The sequence below is a fragment of the Ascaphus truei genome, chromosome 1, assembly GCF_040206685.1.
Source record: "Ascaphus truei isolate aAscTru1 chromosome 1, aAscTru1.hap1, whole genome shotgun sequence".
NCBI classification, from domain to species: domain Eukaryota; kingdom Metazoa; phylum Chordata; class Amphibia; order Anura; family Ascaphidae; genus Ascaphus; species Ascaphus truei.
The window spans coordinates 94,201,388-94,222,973 of NC_134483.1; the positions used below are offsets into that span (position 1 = coordinate 94,201,388).

Genomic DNA, 21,586 nt, shown 5'->3' on the forward strand with positions numbered 1-21,586 from the left:
AACTTATGTATAAATCTGTCCGATTTAATAAAAAGTTGTTAAACACTAATAAACGTATGTACAGAACTACAAAAAAAATGAGGATTGTTATGAAAATGAGCAGTTCTCATACATACGTTCAAGTCGCACACTTACTAGAATACAAAACATTGTATTTTGATTTCCCACCCAAATACTATTTCTGTGCATTTAGAAAGCATGATATTTGTGTGTCTCACATTTCCTGCTGGATTTCCTTCCCTTCTTTGATAACTTAGGCAGGTCAATATGACCCTCCGAACAAGTCTCAGCTGCTGGCTCTTTGGTGTCACTGTCTTTTTTCTTCCGTGCTCTCCTCTTTTTACCAGGGACAGGATCGGAAGCAGCTTGACCGTCTGTGACACACGGAGACTCCTCGTTCTCTTTCTCAGCTGTCCTGGCATCTACTGCCTCTCCTTCGGACAAATTGTCTGCTTCGGGATCACTAAGGCTATTCCTCTGTTCTTCAGTGGATTTACCTGGGATTATTGACAGTTAATCATTCAAAGCATACATAGCAAAACTGTAATTCAAACGTACTGTAGGAGAGCTTTCCTACACGGTGATACACGAGACGTGCAGTAATATTTCCCCCATCGCCCCAAAGTAACAACAAAAATATTTTTTTAATCGGACCGTGAACCTGGGTGTCTTAGAGCAGATCCACCTCTGTTCCACTACTATTTGCAAGTTACCTTTGCTATGTGGAAATGTTTTATTAAGAGCAAACAGCTACCTGTTCTAATTAGAGAACTTTCCATTTAAGCATACATCTGTCACGTATTTTAGCAAACCTACAAGATTTGTTCTTTCTATATGCAATCATCGTGTGTACCAACCTAAGAGAAAAAGACACTTCAACAGGACGAATATATATGATTTCCAGAGCTTTGCACTGCAGCATTTGGGAGTTATTTACGAAGTAGGAGAACTGTACCACAATCCTACTTGTGTCTTGTGTTAGTGGTGCGGTTTAAGGAATGCGTTCAGTTAGAATTCTATTCTTTGTGGTGCAAAACTATGTAGGTACAACAGAAAAGGAATAATACAACATAAATAACTCACTTTTTACTACTAATCAGCAACATGAAAAACCTTTGTGTGTTTGTTAATTTCTATTTTCAACTGGCATCAGTTGTTTGGAGGTTAGTGGCCCCTCCTCCCAGGGTTTAAACTCACCCCTGCCCACTTTTTAATTTTGCAGCATGGACAGAACCACTGCGGTCATTCTCCCTCCAACAGAGGTAAGAGAGAAGTTTCACAGTTTAGTATAAGAACCTGCAAATTTGGTTATGCCTTGACGCGGCTTGCAGGCTTATACCGCTTTGGCCAAAGGGTTTAACTAAATGACCCTTACTCATGATAATATTATTATTGAAGTATTTATCTCTATACTATTTACTATATATTTTGTCACATTGGATGTAGCATTGGGCTATTCTGTCTTTTGTTGTTTAAAACATACTGTAGTAAGATTCATGCCGTTACCTCTTTTTTTCTTGCGGGGTTTAGCAGTCCTTTTCTCCTGTGTTTTTTTACTTTTTGCCGGCCTCTTGTTCTTTTGCTGTGTAAGGGCTCCTTCAAGAAGCTTTGCAAAAAACTGAAAATCAAACGCTGTCTTTTCTCCTGTGTAACAGAAAGAAAGCGTCACCGTGCATGTAATGCCTAAGCGTTTCACTGCCAGAGGGGTCTGCAACGCATTGAAGATACATCTGGCAGCAAAAGCACAACACTCATAATAACACGACTTTATCAAATGTCCCATTGTATACTGCACTATGCATGACATAACAATACAGGCACAATAAATCTCTACACTGAGCCGGTATCTATGTGGAGTTTAAATGTCCTGGTCACGCAAGACAATAGAAAGCCGAACCGGATGAAGTCACTGTTTCCTATTGGCTCATGGGACATTTAAACGTCGCCATTTCGTTAGGCACACAGTTCCCTGGCTGCATAGATACTGGCACCACTATGAAGATAAGTATCTCTGGTAGCAGTGGGTCCCCAGCTGAAATTAACACAGTTCAGCTCTGGAGACCCCCTGCTTTAATTCTGTAATAATAACGACATGTAAAAGGCTCACAATAAATGAAACCTGTTTTGCTGCTTTAATAATCTAAATTTGGCACATGAAACACGTGCAGGTAGAGTAACATGTTATTTTGCCAAAGGGGAGTATTCACTGAGCTCCGATAAGGACCATCAGAGCTCGAGGCGATATGAACTGCTATAGAAGTTAGTAGCAGTTAATGTCAGATTGAGCTCCAATATCACTTATCGAAGCTTAGTGAATCGTGAGGAAAAGTGTCCTCGGGAGTTAACGTCAAGATCCTAATAAAAGTACCTGATCCAACAGCTAGAGGCACAACTAAGAGGCTGCTTTAGAATTTCAATTTACATTGTGAACATTTCATTCTGTTCACATCCATCTTTATCATAAAATCAGTGTTCAACATGCATCTTACACAAATACTGTCACATACTCACCCAAAGAGCAAACACATTTATCCATCCCTCTTACAAACACCTTGTAACACACACACACACACACACACACACACACACACACACACACACACACACACACACACACACGATTGTCTTGGGAAATCTGAGACTTTGGCTGTGGCCAGGGTGAAGCGAAACGGCCCGCGCGCTCGTGCTTAGCACGATCAGAGTGGTAACTCTGAATGTGCTTGTGCGGGTGCGTGCGTGCCAGCTCTGTGACATCATGGCCGCACCCCCACACGCACGCAACTAGCTGGCCAGGAATCGCATGGCCAAACACAGCAAATGACGTCACGGCGCTCAATTCCCAGTCTGGCCGCGGCCTAAGATACACCAAAGTACTTACTAAAAGCTTTGTCTATCCTCCATCCATTGGCTCGTTCTTCCCGTTTGAATTTGTTCTGAAAGTGATGGGGGGGGGGGGAATAAATAAATAATGATCTATGGAATAAGGCTTAGGTAATTATAACTGTACAGTTCAACACGTGAATGCTACACTCAAACACTCAACTAGAGTAGCAGCAGCAGCAGCAGCCGCAGCAGCAAAGCTGGATTCAAAAGAATGTGTATATTAACACACCAAAAAATGCTTGCATTAACCTCTTTACCGATAAAGACAAAGCATTGAAGAGGAATACACCGCCAGAAAGAAGTGGTTTTGAAACAGCAGGGTTTCACAGTTGTCTACTAAGGACACCCTAACATAAAAGTAGATACATTTGCCTACACCTATGGTCTGGCTGGGGTTCCTTCAGGAACACGTTAAAAAGCACAGATTTACAGGCTAACCTGCTTAAAAAGCACAAGTGTACGGAAAGTTAACACGGATAACCCTTTAAGAGTGCACCTTTACTCTTTACTTCCGATAAATAAGTAAAAACTGAATATATACACTGCCCCCCCCCCCCAAACAGTAATCCAAAATGTATCATTAGTAAAAATACTCAAGGAAGTCCTTCCAGAAGTAGTTCCAATTAAGTGTCCTCTTCCTTGATACGTAGTTGCTGCTCACAAAATGTTATTTATCCGGGTTTATATACAGTTTTGACTTATTTAGGAAAGTTATTCATTCTGTTCGGAGACCATTTTGTAGTTGCTCGATAGGGTTTTTGCTAGATAATTTTGGGGGGGTGTATGTGTGTGATAATAGATAGATAGATAGATAGATAGATATGCACAAATGCAGCAGAGAAAGAGAAGCACTGTGGTGCACGGCTTGAAAAGGGGCCAGACTGCTTAGAAGATAAAAAACTATTTTATTAGCATGTAACGAACCTTAGATAGGGAAAGAGTTGTATTGCAGTTTTGCGCGCCTCTTGGCAATTTATCAAAGTCATTATCTCTAAGCAGTTTAGTTAGTGTGTATATATATATATATAAAATCAAAAAATAAATAGATGATACCGTTCTGTGGCTAACGAAATGCTTTTATTTGTGCGAGCTTTCGAGATACACTGATCTCTTCTTCCGGCGATGTTACAATGAATGAAGCAAAAGGTATACTTAAAAACAGTGCCTCTTGGAATGTTATCTGTGCTGTTCCTTCCCCCGGTGTGGATGTGTTTTATGGCTAGAGGTGTCAAAAGGTTACCGAAAGCAAGTGAAGAAAGAGTGTGTATGTGTATCAGTGTGAATAAAAATGAATGGAGAGCCCACAGTATATACAGTGCTTTACACAAGGTGTGTGTGGAGTGGGAGTGGATATAAATGGTGTGGGTGGGTGTGGAAATGTGAGAGTTTGTAGCACAACTAAAAGTGTGTGTGGATACTTGGTGGTCCCTATTGGTGAATAGGGATGGAACCACATAGGGACCACTAAGTATCCACACACACTTTTAGTTGTGATACAAACTCTCACATTTCCACACCCACTCACACCATTTATATCCACTCCCACTCCACACACACCTTGTGTAAAGCACTGTATATACTGTGGGCTCTCCATTCATTTTTATTCACACTGATACACATACACACTCTTTCTTCACTTGCTTTCAGTAACCTTTTGACACCTCTAGCCATAAAACACATCCACACCGGGGGAAGGAACAGCACAGATAACATTCCAAGAGACACTGTTTTTAAGTATACCTTTTGCTTCATTCATTGTAACATCGCCGGAAGAAGAGATCAGTGTATCTCGAAAGCTCGCACAAATAAAAGCATTTCGTTAGCCACAGAACGGTATCATCTATTTATTTTTTGATTATTGAAGCTCAGCTAACACGGTACTGATACCTCTACATGGATATATATATATATACAGTATACCTCTACATGAATATATATATATATATATATATATATATATATATATATATATATATATATATATATATATATATATATATATATATATATATATATATACACACACACACATATACACATACATACATACATATACACACACGCGGCTCCACCCTTATCCGTCGTCGGATAACGGACAATCGGATTCATGTAAATCCGCAGCGGCGAGTGTCAGATAAGCGGTTCCGATAATGCGTCCAGCGAATTGCGTTTTGAGGCGTCGGATGAGCCGTTCGACGAAAAATGGACCGTCGGATACTGAGGACCACCTGAATAGGCAACACTACCTTTTGAGCACCCTCATCCTTTTACCAGAAAACGTTAGGTAAATAACCATTACGATCCTCAATTTTGCAGCTTGAAGATGAACAACGCAGCAGAGAAAAATCAAGGCAGTGCACTGCTTGAAAAAGGGTTAGACTGCTTAGAGATAATGACTTTGATAAATCGCCAAGAGGCGGGCAAAACAGGTTAGAGTACTACTCTTTCCCTATCTAAGGTTCGTTACGTGCCAATAAAATAGTTTTTTTTTTATCTTCTAAGCAGTCCGGCCCTTTTTCAAGCTGTGCACCGCAGTGCTGCTCTTTTTCTCTGCTGCATTTGTGACTTGGCTGCAGCACGCTGATGGGACTCCTATTTCCAAGGATTACGTGAGGATTCAGCGAGTACTTCAATACTGGGGGCTGGCTGCCACAGGACAACTGATTTTCATACCTACTCACTAATTGCACTCAATGCACCTTCCAGTTGTGACAACAGGGTTAATCCATCATGTGACATACCCACTTGTTACTGTGCAGTCATTTAACCCTTGCAGTCACAGTGTATATTGGAGTGATGCTTCTATTGACTGATTTTATGGAAATCCTTAATTTCTAACAAGAGGAAGACCCTTGGAAACACAAGAACATTTATACAGTTTATATTGTAATACCACAAAGGTTTTTGAATGCACGGATATGGGATCTGTTCCTTACTACGGAACTAAACGGACGATCAGAAAACCCAGCTAGCCACTACATATGAGCGCGGTGGAGGGGCGGCCCTACAAACCCCATTGGCGTAACGTCACGAGCGGAAAAGGAAGCAACCGGACACGTGCTTTATTCACTTCAAGTGTTTGTGAGGGCAACACCTCTGGTTATTCTTTCTGTGTTTTTAAGTAAACTACTATACTATGGAGGACAGGCTCCTTGCATTGAACCTCAAATCAATATCTTTTTCACGCTCAGGACAGACCAAGCTTCAGATTCTATATTACTCAAAAGTAACTGGGTGCGTTAAAGGGGCAATATTACCAACATGAACTAGTCTCACATTTCCGCAGCAATGAGTGCGGCTCTGATTGTTTTTACTTAAATATATATATCTCTTTATTATTATTTCAGTACCAAAGACAAAAAATAGCATCTATATCCTGAGGGCACCAGAATCAAACTCCCTTAGTAACCACACAGTTTTTATTTTTCCCGTAGTCCCCCAGTGCCTTTGAAGGTCCAAATAAGAGTCAAAGAATGCAAAATAAAAAATGTTTTTTTTATGGGGGATTGCAACCTATGAATAAAACTTCAACAAGAAAAAAAATTTGTCATGTCCAACTATTTAAGATTGACAGTTACCTTTATCTCTATTCTCTGTCTGTGAGGAAAAAGCTGGCCGATCATAGAGAAATCTGTTCCAACCATGCTGATAGCCAAGAAGAACATTTCAGTTTCTAAGGGAAACAGTCAAAAACAAGTTAAGATTTCATGTCATTTTCCAGGGAAACAAAAGTTATAAAGCAGTTTATGCAATACAGACCTACGGAACACCCCAATTCCCCAAAACTGTCCCAATTACCCCCAGTCAACGATCAACAGAGCAATAAAGAGTAAAGAATAACAAAATATTTATACAATTGTTGGTGGACCCGCAGTATTCATTTACCAACTGTACGTGACAATGTCCTATTGTGTACAGTACAAGTACTTGTGTTACCTTATTACCCTAGTTTTTTTTTTGTCTCATTAGAAACATACTGGCATGTGGAACAACGTGCTGCGAATATAAAATGAGTTCAAATCAGCCGTTAAAGCTCAGCTGTTATTAGCAAACTCATTCTCAAAACTAAACTTGAATTTCCTCGAAATATTCAAAATAGATGTAAAGTTGATCTCATTACAGATAAAGTTTCATACACTTGGGAAAAAAATAATAATAAAAATTTAAAAGGAAACTCGGTCAGACCCATAATTATTGTTCCAAGTGCAGCTGGTTTTAGAAGTGAGCGTTTTAAACAAGCGTTTGAACAAAGCACATAGTCGGTAGCATTTACAACCCGCTACAATGTTTAGTGTTGTACAGTGTAATGTTGCAAGGCAGTAACTTTATGTTAGACATTCTGAACATTTAGTTACTGTCTCAACAGTTGGCACTTCTGTTGCGGGAGGAGATTGTTAGGCCGCGTCCATGCTGCATGCGCGCGATGAATCCCATTAGGGTATTGTGATTGTGTATAGTGCGCATGTACGCACGAGCGTTGGCCGGAGAGCTGCTTGCAGAGAAACTTTTTTGTCTTTGCCGCACGACAGCCGGGTCACTTGAGCGGGTCGCCCAATGTGGGTGAACCAGCTCTGTGACTTCGCGGCCACGTTCCCCGAAACGCTCCCCCCCCCCCCCCTCGCCCAATGAGGATGAACCAGCTCCGTGACGTCACGGCCACGCTCCTCGAAACGCTCCCCCCCCTCCCGACCCCCCAGCGCGTCTGCCTGCAAGACAAAACATCTCTCCTGCTGCTCCTCCTGTGGGCTCTGGAAGGGTGAGAGTTTTAGATCACAGGCACATCCCAATCTGTGCCACTGCACTTTCGGTTAAAACCGATAAAACATAGGAAATAAAGCATCAGTTCCTATTAAATTCTGCCTCTTGTGGCAGCCTGTCGTCCACAGAAAGGAGACAAAGGGCATCACATGAGAACTTAGAAACTAAAAAAAGTGCACCAACAAACACCAAATACAAATGCGTGGCAATTCGTTTTTGATTGTTAATACTGATACACAGATTATTTTTTATTTTATTCCAATAAAATCAGTGTTTAGTTATTTGTGTTCCTGTGTTTTCATTTGATTTATATTTAAAAAAAATGTCTAAAAAAATTGAAACACAGGAACACACATAACTAAACACTGATTTTATGGAAGGGAAAAAAATAAAAAAAACAGAATCCCTAGATATGGGCCTATATTATAAGTGAGCTCCCTCCAAAGCAGATGTAGTCCAAGATATTCAGTGAGCCATTGAGCCATTATTAAAAATAAAAAGACCACCGACCACAACAACCAGAATGAGGTGTATGGGAAAAACAGGAAGGATGAAGATAAGCAGTAATCGAAGTCTTTGTTCTATGGGTACAAATGCTTGTAATGCGGGAAATATAATAGGAGAACCAAATTGCAATGAATGAATTGGATATTATGCCTGTTAGAGCCATGGTACAATGAAGATCAGGACTGGGACACAGCTATACAAAAAGGACAGGGTAGAAAGAAGATAGTGTGCGGTATCGGGTTAGGCAGAAGGAGGATAAACATATAAATCAGGTGCGCAAAGACCCTAGTAGGAGATTTAAACCAACAAACAAAAGTTTTGTTAAAGGATAAAAACAAAAAGGAGGAATTGTAAAACTAAAAGACAGAAGAGGATGGTCCTTTTGTGGGAGACAGAGGCATAGAAGATCACCTTAGTTTTTGCTCAGTTTTCACAAGTGAAGGAAGTGTGGAGACTTGCCCATTTATACAGGCGACCATCCTAATGGAACGGTCAAAATTAAAAGTGAACAAGTCAATGAGGCCAGATAGAATACATCCAATGATATGAAGAGATCTTAGAGGAGTGCTATTAAAGGAGCTATTTAACAAGTCACTATTAACATGTTAAGTTGCAGATGGCTGGAGAAGCGCAAACATAGTCCCACTTTACAAAAGCAGCAGTAGGGTAAAGCAGCTAACTACAGGCCAGTGAGAGCCTGACGTAGTAGTGGGGAATCTAAAGGACATTTTCTAAGATTTTAGTAGGGCCTTTGACACAGTCCAAAGTTGTAAATTCGTTGAATGGATAAGACACTGGGTGAAGGATATATGGCATAGAGTTGTTACAAATGGATTGCATTCAGATGAGGGGTGGGGGGGGAGGGGAGGTGACGTCAAGTACTTCATGGATTTGCACTGGGACTGGTGTTCTTTAATATCTTTACAAATGGCCTGGAGGATAACGTATGCCATTTTTAAAAATGACACAGATCTGCAACAGGGATGACGCTTCGGGAGCTTAAACAACATTATTAATGATTTAGATAGATTAGAGGAATGGTCAGGAGTGTGGTAACTGCTACTTAAAACCAAAAAGAGCAAAATAATGAACTTGGGACAGAAAAACCCAAAGGGAGAATACAGGATGAATTGCACTATAATCTCAACTACTACAAAGGAAAAGGGACTTGGGAGTAATTTCAGCTGGTTTAAAAGTTGGCGAGCAACGTAGTAAAGCAACGGGGAAAACAAGTAAGATGCAAGGTTGATTAAACAAAGGTATTGGCACAAGAAATAGAGGCTCCGTTATATGTCATTGGTGTGACTTCATATAGAGTACTGTGTTCAGTTCTGGCAATCAAATCTCCACAAGGACAAATGATAGAATGTGCACAGGCTACAGCCAAATTTATCAGGACAGACTGAAGAACTTGAATCTGTACAGCTTTTGGGAGGGGGGGGGGGGGGAGAGAAAGAGGAATAATAGAAACGTTTTAAAATTTACAAATGGGTTCAACAAAAGCATATTTCAGAGAAAGAGAAGTGCTAGAACAAGAGGTAATTCTCTGAATCTGCGGGGTGGCAGGCTACGGGCAATGAGAGGAAGTACTGCTTTATGGATAGGGTGGCAGATTCATGGAATAAAAGAAAATCGGCCAACAAAGATGGTAGAGGCCAATATAGTAAGTCAATTAAAAATGCTTGGGATAGGATTACGACTTTGGAAATGTAAAAGAAGGCCACAAAGGGTTCTGAGGTTTTTCAGCATCTAGATAAATGGACAGATTAGGTGGGCCTAGTGGTTCTCATCTGCATGCCTGAAATTAAATCAATAATAATGATGATCCTGTAAGTATGTCAGTGTGAACGAGCAGGTAATAATAATAATGAACCAATATCCATGTCAGTATGACAGATCTTACAATGATACGTATATGATAGAATAACACAACCTCTAACACTAGGGTGGCTGGCAAGCACTTGATGTAATGTGTTGTGTGCAACGCCCTCAACATGTCCTTACCTGGATTCGACCAAGGCTTAGTGTAATTACTCCTTCGAAAACTGGAGTAGGTGGTCGTGGAGCCTCGCTCAAAAATGGGATCGTCGCTCTCAACCACTGGAGCTTTGATTCTTGTGACTTCCACTGTTAAACTGAAAAAACAGACATTCTTCTTGTTTTCCTGAATAACCAAGATTGCAGGGGATTGGCAGTATTATTCATTTATAGGTGTACAATTATTAGAGCTTAATTTAAAAAGTTAGACTAGGATATATTTTGTTACGTAGATTGTTAGCTCTTTGGGGTAGGGACTCCTTTTCCCAATACCTACATTTATGTATGACGCTCTTATTCCTATTGGCACGTGTATTACTGCTGTGAAGCACTATTTACATGGTGGCGCTATATAATTCAAGATATACATATATGTTTTGTAGCTTAGAATGTGAATGGGAATTTAGAACCACTATGTATATATAATGGAAGCAAAAAAATCTAATTGAGAGAGGACCCTTATACAATGACCCGCTGTCAACCTTTTATTCTTCTGATGTAAATGTACTTGTAAATGTCAATTCAAGCTCCCCCCACCTCCTTGCACAAAATCATCTTGGGCCAATTTTGTTTAGAAAACTGCCGACTATGAATGTATATGCTTAGAACAAGTACACCTTGACAAGAACAAAGCATAATGAGCTCTTTAGTGGTATGAGTCTAACATGTAAAAGCTTTCAGGTGTGTCATAATAGTGTTTCATAGAGCATTGAAGGAGAAATGGTGTGTTGTGGATGTCCAAAATGTAAGATATGTGGATTAAGTACATCAAATCATTCATTTTCCCCATAATCCTTAAAACTACCAAAAATAGTTTAAACAAGGGAAACAATGGCTAACAATGGTCGTTGCATAGAATTCAAACCTCTTGCTATTCATAATTAAAGAAAGCATGGGTACATCTAGTTTAAGTGCATACACTTTTTACTGCTGATTTGGGGAGTTGGGGGTGGGGGGGGAGTTAACGTGTTGGGTGGTAAAATGAGAAGAATTATTTATATTCATAGAAAATGTTTCTGATTGTAAGTGCGCTTAGCACGGAGATGTTTCAAAGTTTTCTTACACTTGCCACTCTTAAATCTTACTTGTAAATTGAGCAATAAATCCTGCAAGAGATCACTGGACATAAAGTAATTTAAAGATTGTAAAGCACTAATTTTGCAACTAGTGAAGTATCCATCCCATTTTACACACAGGAGACATTTAGGCAACTTCAATGTTTAACAACTCCCACTGTGTATCACTCTAGAAACAACCACTCACACTGTTCTTGTGTTTACCTCTCCTCATCAAGAATAATTGTCCCATCTTCTGCCACTTTCACACGAGGGACAACTAACTGGCTGTCGTTCTCCTCCTCGTCTGCATCACCATCCTCCTCATTGGGAATGGTTCTTGGTTCTGGCCTGAAGTATAAAATAGTAGGAATAAAAAAAAAATTACATACAGACAGACAGACGTAGGTCAGCAGGTGGCTGGAGAATAATTATTCCAGGCCACTTCTCTCACTAGAGTTTTAAGACATATCACACCAACTAAAGGCCTGGTCACTACTTTAGAATACATTCTGCCTTCATGGCTTTACCAGGCACATGAGACTTCATTTGTAACTAGCACCAACCCCATATCCAACATACAGTAGGCGTACAAATGGGATTGCATAAACAGTGCAGAAATAGTATATAAAAAGAAACATACAGTAGGACAAAATTAATCACTGTCAGAGTTTGAAACTTCAAGTGGCATTGGCTCTTGCCAGAAGTATTTTATTTATTTATTTTTTAAATATAGATCCACGTTTTGTTCGGCGCAAGCACGGTGGGGGGGGGAGGGGGGAGTTTTACGGTTACCCAGCTGACCTCCCCACCCATCATGTGTCACTCTGTATGTCTGTGCGTACCTCACACAGACACTCTAGACAGACACACACTCACATACTCACTAAAAACTCAGGTATCGGCTCACACTAGCCCCGTCCCTCTGTCTCTTGTGACCCCGACACTCACTCTGCGACACCTTCCCTAGCCCTGCCCCCAGCCCTCGCACGCCTCCTGCTCTCCAATCCTCCCGCTCATCTAATTGAGCTGTGCAGCAGTGACTTGACCCATCAATCTTGTCAGTCATCACTGCGCACAGCACAGGCGCCAGGGGTTACATTTTAGGCCCCTGGGACTTTACCATCTCTGCTATAAAGGTAACGTAATTACCTAAACTGCCAATTGATCGGCAAACACCCAGTTTCCCAGGGCACCGAATATGGCTTCCCATTTCAAAAGAGGAAGTGATTGTTAAGTAGTTGCTATAGCAACCCAATACATTACAACGCATTAATGGTTAACAACCCACACAGGTTCTAATAATACTATCATCACCGAGTGGTTTGCTGATGTCAGATTAGGGCTGTAAAATATTTCTGAAAGTCCACTAGGGTCACTGTAGCGTGTCATGCAGCCAGACTGCAAACACGTGACAGCACTAAGCCCTGGAACATGCAGACGCATTACTGAAGCACCACAGTTTAAGACAATGGACCATATTCACCAAGCAGTGCTACTCTGCAAGACATTTTATTACAGCTTGGTAAATACTGCCCTTTATGGATCATTCAAATAAATGGGCTGTAAAGTATCTTCTGGCACAGAAGGTAGAGCACCGATTACCAAGTATGGCGCTTTATGGACCATTCAAATGAGTCCGGCTGGTAAGTGTCCCTCAGTACAGGAGGGTTCTTATGAAGTGGCACCACTTCGTAAATATGGCCATAGCCGAACACATTCCATGCACAGGACATACTCTTTCAGGTTGGCAGAGCTGGATTACATGCTACAGACAGTCAAGAATAGTTGAAAGCTGAAGACTGAACTCACACAGCGGTTTGAGTCTCTGCAGGTGGCGACTTTTCACAACTTTTTTTTTCCTCAATTGAAGATCTAAAGAAGGTTGGGGGGGGGGGGGGAGAAAACATTTGTAAGCAAGATTTTGTAATGCAATTAGTACTTTTAAACACAATGTTACAGTAACAGTTGGAGTGTCACCTCTAAAAATAAAACACATGTTTAAGTACAAGGATAACAGTAGATTCCTTTGTAAATGAAAAATTAATGATTTGATGATCAGAGTCAGGTGATAGAGCATGGAAATAGAGAATAGAGAGTTTGTGCTTTCCGTGAGTGCCCTGAACCTACGCTGCAGGTTCAATAGAGCTTGGAAACCACATTTAATACTTTTGCTGATGATCAAAATGTTAACTAGAAATCAATATTTCACCAAAATAGGAATCTGCTTCATGATTTTACAATTAAATTATCAGGATTAAAAAAAATGAAAACCAAATATAAAACAAAATCGTTTCCCCATGTAACTCATACTTCATCGTACAGATATTCAAAATGCTGTTATAAATATTAAATATATATTGTCCATAAAACGGTGCCACGTTCTTCCTTCCTTACTTTCTGCCTGAGAATAGCTATTTTTTTTACATTTACCCTGCAACCCCTTTTATTTTCAGACCTCTTTTCATAGCAGACAAGAAAACCAACTAACACTTCCTTCAGAAACCAAACGAGGCCAGTGCGCCTGCCTCACTCACGTCATCGGGTTGTTAAATGGGATGAAGTACACGAAGTCTCTCATAATCATTTTGGAGCGTTCTGGCTGTGTACTGGTGTCCATAATGGGATGCATCTGTTTCCATACTTTCTACAAAGCAGAAGATAACACTCATAGTAAATACCAAGCGGAAGTCATCCGTAGTAAACTTCAGTCGATGAAAGGACAAATGTGTCATTTTATTCTTCAGTGACAGTCTATACCTTCAAGCAGCAATCCCCCCACAAGTCTATACAAGTTCAACTCACGTAATTATATAATTATGCGTTTTAAATAAAAAAAATGTTTTCAATTTAGAATGTCATGATTTTCTTCATTTCTAGCATCAGAGGTTACCGTGGTGACTTATAGACTGCACGGGGCCCTGGGAAGGACTCCATTTAACACACACACACACACACACACACAATATCTTTAACACATCTCCTGAATGGAGCACCAGATCAAAAACAACAAAACACTGTTGGAAAGGGCAAGAAAATACAAAAGAAATGGTGATCAGCGCAGATTGCTTTAAGAAACAGAGGTCTTTAAAACTTTGTTACAACACCAAAAAGCCTATGGCCACTAAGCAGGAGCCGGTAGTTGCTGAACAGATTAACTGGTGACTGGAAACATCCTTCAGAACAGTAATACCTCATTATTATGTTAATAAACACTATTAAACCATTGTGTGGTGTGAAACTGCAGTGATCCTACACACCAAGAGATCTCCAGACCACAAAAATCCATTTTTGTTTTTTATTCAAAGAAACGTTGTCCTTAAAATAATGTTTAATAGATTAAATGTAGCGAATTGAGAATGTGTATTTATTTTTTCAATAATGTTATGTTTATAATTAATATGCTTGAATGCAGTGTTTAGAGAAATGCACATTTGTCACAAGATGCAAATAAAGAAAAACAGTTACTTTAACCCTTTTGCTTCCCGAGGGGCATGTAATACATTGAACCTTTTGCTCCCATAGTGTGTGCAATGCCCTGTGATTTCATATTTTTGTAAGAAAGTTAGTTACACTAATACGTTGCTTTAAAAAAATAAAAAACAAAAACCACACTGTTTGAGCCACTTCATTAGACTGGCCCTTTATAAACTATATGCCCATCAGCCAAAACTTTCTGCCTGCATGACATCAGTAACAATGATTCCATTATAAGTAGTCACCAATTCGCTCGTCAACAGGAACCTTACACTATATATACACACATCTGATTTACGGGCACACTCATTGGTTCAAGATGGTCCTACGTGGGACCGACTACACATTTAACTATTCTGTAGTTAGATGGGCATGAATTGCATAGCAGATTGAGTGAGGCATTAATAAAGCTTATATGAATCAATATGTAGATATGGGAAAATAAATCCATTAATGACCCATTGTGCATTTAACCCTTGGCGTTCCAGAGGGTTCGCAGTACGCGTGTGCCACGGCCCCTATGTGACTGCAGTGGTTTTTCAGGACACAGAAAAGGAGTCCTCCGTTTCACTACTGGAAAGATCCATGGGAACGCAGCAAGAACAACCCTCTTTGGGTATGACCGTCACGTCATGGGGCACCTGGAGTGCCAGACAGCACGATGTAGTGACTACATCGTGGGGCACCCAAAGGGTTAAAGCAACAGTCCGGCTGATCACCATTTTTTGCATTGTATTTTTACTTACTTTAGGTGATCACGTCTGATGCTTTGTTCAGGACAGGGCCAGCTTGATGGTGGTTATATCGGTGGCATCACACCGAGCTCCGCGCTCTGACCCCACAACAGTTACACTGATTGTCGGAGAGAGAGCGCAGGGCTCCTTTAAGCATCTCTTACTTAATCTGGCGCCATCTCCTCTCCTACAGTGTCCCATCATAGCACCGCGATGTCATGTGGCATCACGTTGCCATGATAACATGATGCATTGCCATGACAACGTGACACCTCGACGTTTGAGGAGGAGAAAGGCCTGCCGGACCAGGTAAGAGGCTCCGCGAAAGCCCCTGCACCGAGCCCCACAAAATTACAAGCTGTCCCTGGCTCAGGAGATACAAGCTTATGAAATATGAAGTGTCCGTGGTTAAAATGAAACCCTTCCCAGGGCCCAGTGCAGTCTAAAGGCTGCCATTGTAGCTATAGAGGCTACAGATTAACCTTCGTGCCAAAGGTGCAGCGGCATTTCCAGCAATGCGATTACTTCAACATTTAGCCAACTATTCCCTAAAAAAATAGCGTTCCTGACCTAACTTGTACGTCAATAGGGCCTCTGACATACTTATTTGCCATTTTGTTATTTTTGTGGGAGACTGAGCTTCCTGCTTTTGCCTGTCTCGGCTTCATATTTAAAGATGTATTCTTTATTGTTGTTTAGATATAATTTTGTCTTTGTTCTGGTTTCCAAAAAAAAAAAAAAAAAGCATCACAATGCATACACATGCACACAAAATATTTAGTAGTCAAGACAGAATTTTTAGGAGCTAGAATTGTGTTAGGCGCAGGGGCGTTCCAGCTACCCTTCCCCACCCATCATCTGCTCTGTGTCCCGGTGTGTAGGACAGATTGCATCTGTGACAAAGACAGACACGTGCACTCGCATCTCCGCTCCGACAAGCCCCACCCCCAGTGCTACCTACGCTCCGATCCCCACTGAGCTGTGCAGCGGTGACTTGACCTGTCAATCAGGTGAGTCAGCACTGTACACAGGGGAGAGAGAGAGAGAGAGAGAGCGCGAGAGATCTTGTTTCCACAAACAACAGAGAACACCCAAATAATTTTGCCTTGCACAACACAGAAAACTTGAGTCTGTATCAAGACAAAATGGGTAAAATTTTGGTGCAAAAACGACACCACATATCAAAGAAAGAAGTCAATAGAATTGTTTCTGTGATGCATCTGGAGCAAAGGTTAACTATGTACCAAGAAATACAGTCATAAGGGTTATAATTTAATGCCAAGAAACCCCTTCTGGCTGAGACTCCTCCTTTCTGTATTCGGAGACCACAGCACAGGCACATAAAATGGCGCCATCATCATGCAGAATTATTTACATTGTAACTACTGCTTACAAACCCAAAGCTACTGTATAGGCCTTCTGCACCATTCTGTACCTGCCATTAAATCATAAGCCAAAGTTAGCCACTTCTTGACTAATGTTAGGAAAAATCCCAGTCATTTTATTATAAACTGTATTTCTAACATATTGCTCCTATAGGGCACACAAGTTTGTAACATTTCATGGCTAAGGGCCGTTCTATAGTGTGTGCGGCCGTGCGTGCGCGCAACCCTGTGCGCCACACACTTTTTGTGTGTATGCTGTGAGCGAGGGTGTGTGTGTGTGTGTGTGTGTTTTCTTCATCTTCCCCCCTGTCGGCTGGTTCCATGCAAACTGCCGTGTGCGGCACCATTATAGAAAGTCTGACTAACCTCAGCCAACTACAACTGCCGCGCGCCCTTAGTTGCATATATCCTGCACCTTGCTGAAGAGCTTTTACTGCAATGGGTTACAGGTCCCGCAAGCATAGAAGAGGTTAGTTTAGGATTTCACGAGACATCAACAGCTAGTAATGACATTGAAAGAAATGGCTCTTACCCGCTCTTTCCTCAGTTCATCTCTAAGCAATTCCCTTAATTTCCTGGCTCTTTTCAGTCTCTCGTGCTCCAAATTACCCACTTTCTTCACAAGAGAAGGATTGGTACTACACAGAGATGATTCTTGGATGCTAGAGTCCTGTGAGGGTCTCTCTTTAAGAGGACACAGCTCCTCCTTTTGGGGAGACCCAACACTTTTGGTAGGACCTACTTCTGGCTGTTTAAGGACAGATTTCTTGTAAGGGGAAAACTGGGGCACCTGAGGTACGGGGGTCCTCTTTTCAGGCAGAGACAGGTGCTGCGCCTGAGAAGCTCCATTCAGAGTGGGAGACTTTGGACAGCTCTGTAACTTTGTCTTCTCAGGCTGAGAAGCGTCATTCTTTAGAGGTATACTGTTGCTGGGTAGTGATGGAGGGGTTTCCCCCTGAGAAGTCTTCTGAGCTGGAGTAATAGCAGGTACGGAATTGGTAGCCCTTGGTTTAGCCAGGTTGGGCAAAGTAGAAATTCGCTTTCTTCTCTGCAGTGCTGCAGAAGGTGGTCTACTTGGTCGACCTCCATTGCTCGCACTGGCCGTCTTTTCATCCCTATCAATAAAATAAAAAGGTTGAGATAACAGGATTAGAAAGAAGTGTTAGAAAAGTGAAAAATGCAATGACTTATTCTATTGCCCTAGCCAATTTAGCATCATTGCTGATATGTTTTGTTTCATCCCCAACCAATCCTTCACAAAAAACCTACATAACTGACCGTTGTACAATGTTTACTTATTGCAGGGGTGCGCAAGATTTTCTGGGGGGGGGAGGGGGCGGCGTTTAGAGGCCCAGTGCACTTCCCCACAGCATTTAAATTAAATGCCGGGGGAGGCGCAAGGCCTCTAACCTGCTCTGTCGCTCTTCGGCGACGCGTCTCCATGACAAGGCAAATGGCAACGCGACGTCACTGATGCCAGAGAGACGGTTAAGAGGGGGGGGTGGGGCGTAAGTAGAGGGGGGGCAGAACAGACACGGGGCGCAAACAAAAGTTTGCGCATCCCTGGCTTATTGTATTAACTGTTCCTTTTGCATTTTAGTTACAAGTCAGTTTAATCTCATTTCCTAACTCAGTTACCTTCCTTGTTCTACTTTTATGTACAGCAATCCACTCAAATTTCTGCTGCAACTCTATCGGCCCTTTTTACAATTTTCTCATTTCCTGCACTCCAAATAGAACACTTTGCGGGCCCCTCTAGTAGTAAACAGGTTGTATTTAAGAAACTTATTCAGATAACTAAAAGTTTTACATTGTTGAGCTCATCTGTCAAGTGTAATTGCTAAAAAAAAAACGTTTGCTTGCACATTTGCCATTCACTTGATCAGCACAATGGGCAAAGGTGCCCGTGTCAGTACATTCAGCGGTTATTCTCAAACCTCCAGTTGTTTCCAACATAAAAACATTCCTCATGCTCAGGGTTCACCTATACAGTAGGGAAGGCTACTCTCCCTCATGCTATGAAAATGTGCTCCAGTTAATAAGTGAAGGAGTACTTCTAAAGTACTAGGTTTTAAAGACAAGCAATGATCTCTCTCTCAGGTCAGGCAGTAGTGATCTTCAATTTATCACCTACTGTAGTAGTAAAGTACTAATTTTGTTCACAATTTTAACTGGACTGAACCAGCTACAAGAATCAGTTTCATCACTAAATCACTAAACAGTTCCCAACAAAAAAAATTTGCAACCAACATTCATTAAAAAAAAGAATCAAGGAGCTCTCCAGTATCAATATCAGCCGACAGCTAGACTAGCATTTTAGATCACGTTAGCACAGTAAGAAAAGACATCATAAAAAAACAATAATGCAAATTTGGCAAAGGATGAGACTGCCGAGTCACAATAACTAGACGTAATCAATACACTGCCTCATAATGCAGGCAGTGGATATTCACAGTTGAGTGCAAATAGCCGCAATATTTGATTTTTCAAGGGCTGTCGCCTCATGTGACATCCCCTGAACAAATCAAATGACCAGAAGCACATGACGCCGCCGCAAAGCGAAATATAACTTCGCTAGCGGCGACGGGTGACGTCACCCATCACCGGTCACGGGCACTATACGCACGGCCTAAGGCAGAATAAATGTCCGTACTCGCGAAGCGAGCGTACAGACACAGGGGCATGGTGCTATTGAAAATATGTCCTTACTCGTGAGTGTACTTAAAGTGAGTGTCCTAAAACCGGGGTATGCCTGTACATATACATACACATACTGTAGACATATACACCGAGTTGAACCCAAGTTTAAATATTGAAGCATATGCTACAGCCACACGTCACACATAATTGATGTAAAGGAGTTAACAAATCACATCATACTTTCCTGGGCAGCATGACCGGTACAGTACAGAGCTCCAGCCCAGTGCCACAAGACGCGTCCGCAAGTGTGACACATGGTGGAGAGCCCCTCTAATGATTGGACAGCTTGTTTTAAGCTTTTACAGACGGTGTCACCAAGTGGAATAAGTGTTTTAAAAACTAATCTAACCCTGCACATCTGATAGCCCTCTCACATATAAAGGGTATACAATGCATGCACATACCACTGGCACGAGCCCTACATATAAAGGGTATACAGTGGATGCACATACCGTACCACTGGCACGAGAGACAGACAGATCTTGTTACACACACCCCCTATGAATGAATAACTCAGAGCCAGCACTCACAGGCCTCTCGCCGCCGCCGCCGCCTCCCGGGCCTGCAGGTCCCCGCTCTCCGCTGCGGGCAGCACAGTGCTGACCTCCCCTGCCAAGCTGCTACCCCCGACCTCCTGACTCGCCGCCGCGTTATCATCCCTGTGATCTTCATTCTCCGGGCGAGGTGGCCCGGGGGCTCCTCCACCTGCCGCGGGCTCGACACCGCCGCCTCCTTCTCCTTCCCGAGTCCCCGGTCCCACTCCTCCACCCCGAGTCCCCGGTCCCACTCCTCCACCTCCTGCTCCCCGAGTCCCCGGTCCCACTCCTCCTCCTGGCCCCGGTACGCGGCCGCCCGGTTTCACGTTGGGTTTGACGCTGAGCCTCGCTCTGCGGAACATGGTGTCGCGCGGTGGGATCAACTGCTGCTCTTCATCCCGCGCGAGCCCCGATCCGGCACTTCGCCGCCAGGCCCTGGCTTTCCTGAAAATTACGTCATGTGGTGAACGTGAGGCGTGGAGGGATTTCACAATGAGGTCATATTGCGGCGACTTCCACTGGCGTCATGAAAGCAAAGACGCCGTGGTCTCGTCTATGGAACAGTGTGGAGACAAAACACACACACACACGGCAGCACATACTGTAGGCCACGTAACGTGTGTGTTCTCATACATGTAAACTATGTGTGTTCTCATACATGTAAACTACCGTCCTAGGGGTTTTTTTTCTTTTTCATATGTGCACAGATCATGAAAATCAGAGACAATTGAGGATTTGAGTGCACTGGTATTGGCATAGGAAAACCAGGAAATATCACGAGAATCTGAGGAGATAGTCTGAATAATATCTATATTGTGCGAAAGCTCGCACAAATAAAAGCATTTTGTTAGCCACAGAACGGTATCGTCTATTTCTTTTTGATTATTAAGCTCGGCTAACATGGTACAGATACCTCTACATTTTATATATATATATATATATATATGTATGTAGCCAGGGTCCCCCTGTCTCCCGGTTCCTTTCTCCCTTACGTGTGTGCTGCTGCGGGGGCGAGCGTGTTGCCGGGGGCTCCCGGTGGCAGTTGCGGCAGGACGCTGCCATGTTTAATGTGTCGCTTCTGCGAACCGTCGCGGCGGCCATAACAGTGTTTGGGAAATGGCAACGGGCTTTCCGTAGCACAGGGGCTTTCCAAGGTTGCGCCTACGCAGTTGAGAGCAGTGGCGGCCATTACAGATCGCGCACGTGGCCCCAATGATAGAAAGCTCTATGGGGAACTACAACCAGGGTTGCCACCTTCGACTGACGGTCAACCCGGAGATTTTTTTTAAAAAAATGACACTGTTGCCATGACAACAGGATGCTATGTAACGTCATTCGGCGTCAAGTTGCCATGACAACGTGGCACCGCATGACATCATGTAGCGTCTCATTGTCATGGCAACGGACGTCACGTGACTTTCCCGTTCGTATGGCAACGCAGTGCCATTTGATGTCGCGCAGCCAAATTGACAGTATTTGCAGGGGGACATTGCTGTTGCGGGCACTGTTGCTGC

At 42.3% G+C, this 21,586-nt stretch overlaps 1 protein-coding gene across 4 annotated transcripts in view; it reads right to left on the reverse strand.

Moving 5' to 3' along the window:
* Positions 1-20,624, reverse strand: part of BDP1 (BDP1 general transcription factor IIIB subunit) — a 74,613-nt gene extending 53,989 nt beyond the window's left edge. For all 4 annotated transcript variants that reach the window (XM_075591979.1, XM_075591989.1, XM_075591996.1 and 1 more), the window contains exons 1-10: positions 20,067-20,624; positions 17,369-17,951; positions 13,778-13,887; positions 13,053-13,115; positions 11,466-11,591; positions 10,153-10,283; positions 6,462-6,556; positions 2,879-2,933; positions 1,507-1,644; positions 219-497 (exon numbers count right to left, since the gene is read on the reverse strand). In XM_075591979.1, coding sequence (XP_075448094.1) covers positions 219-497; positions 1,507-1,644; positions 2,879-2,933; positions 6,462-6,556; positions 10,153-10,283; positions 11,466-11,591; positions 13,053-13,115; positions 13,778-13,887; positions 17,369-17,951; positions 20,067-20,434 — 1,948 coding nt within the window. In that variant the 5' untranslated portion in view covers positions 20,435-20,624. The remainder of the gene's footprint in view (positions 1-218; positions 498-1,506; positions 1,645-2,878; positions 2,934-6,461; positions 6,557-10,152; positions 10,284-11,465; positions 11,592-13,052; positions 13,116-13,777; positions 13,888-17,368; positions 17,952-20,066) is intronic.
* Between the last annotated feature and the right edge of the window lie 962 nt (positions 20,625-21,586).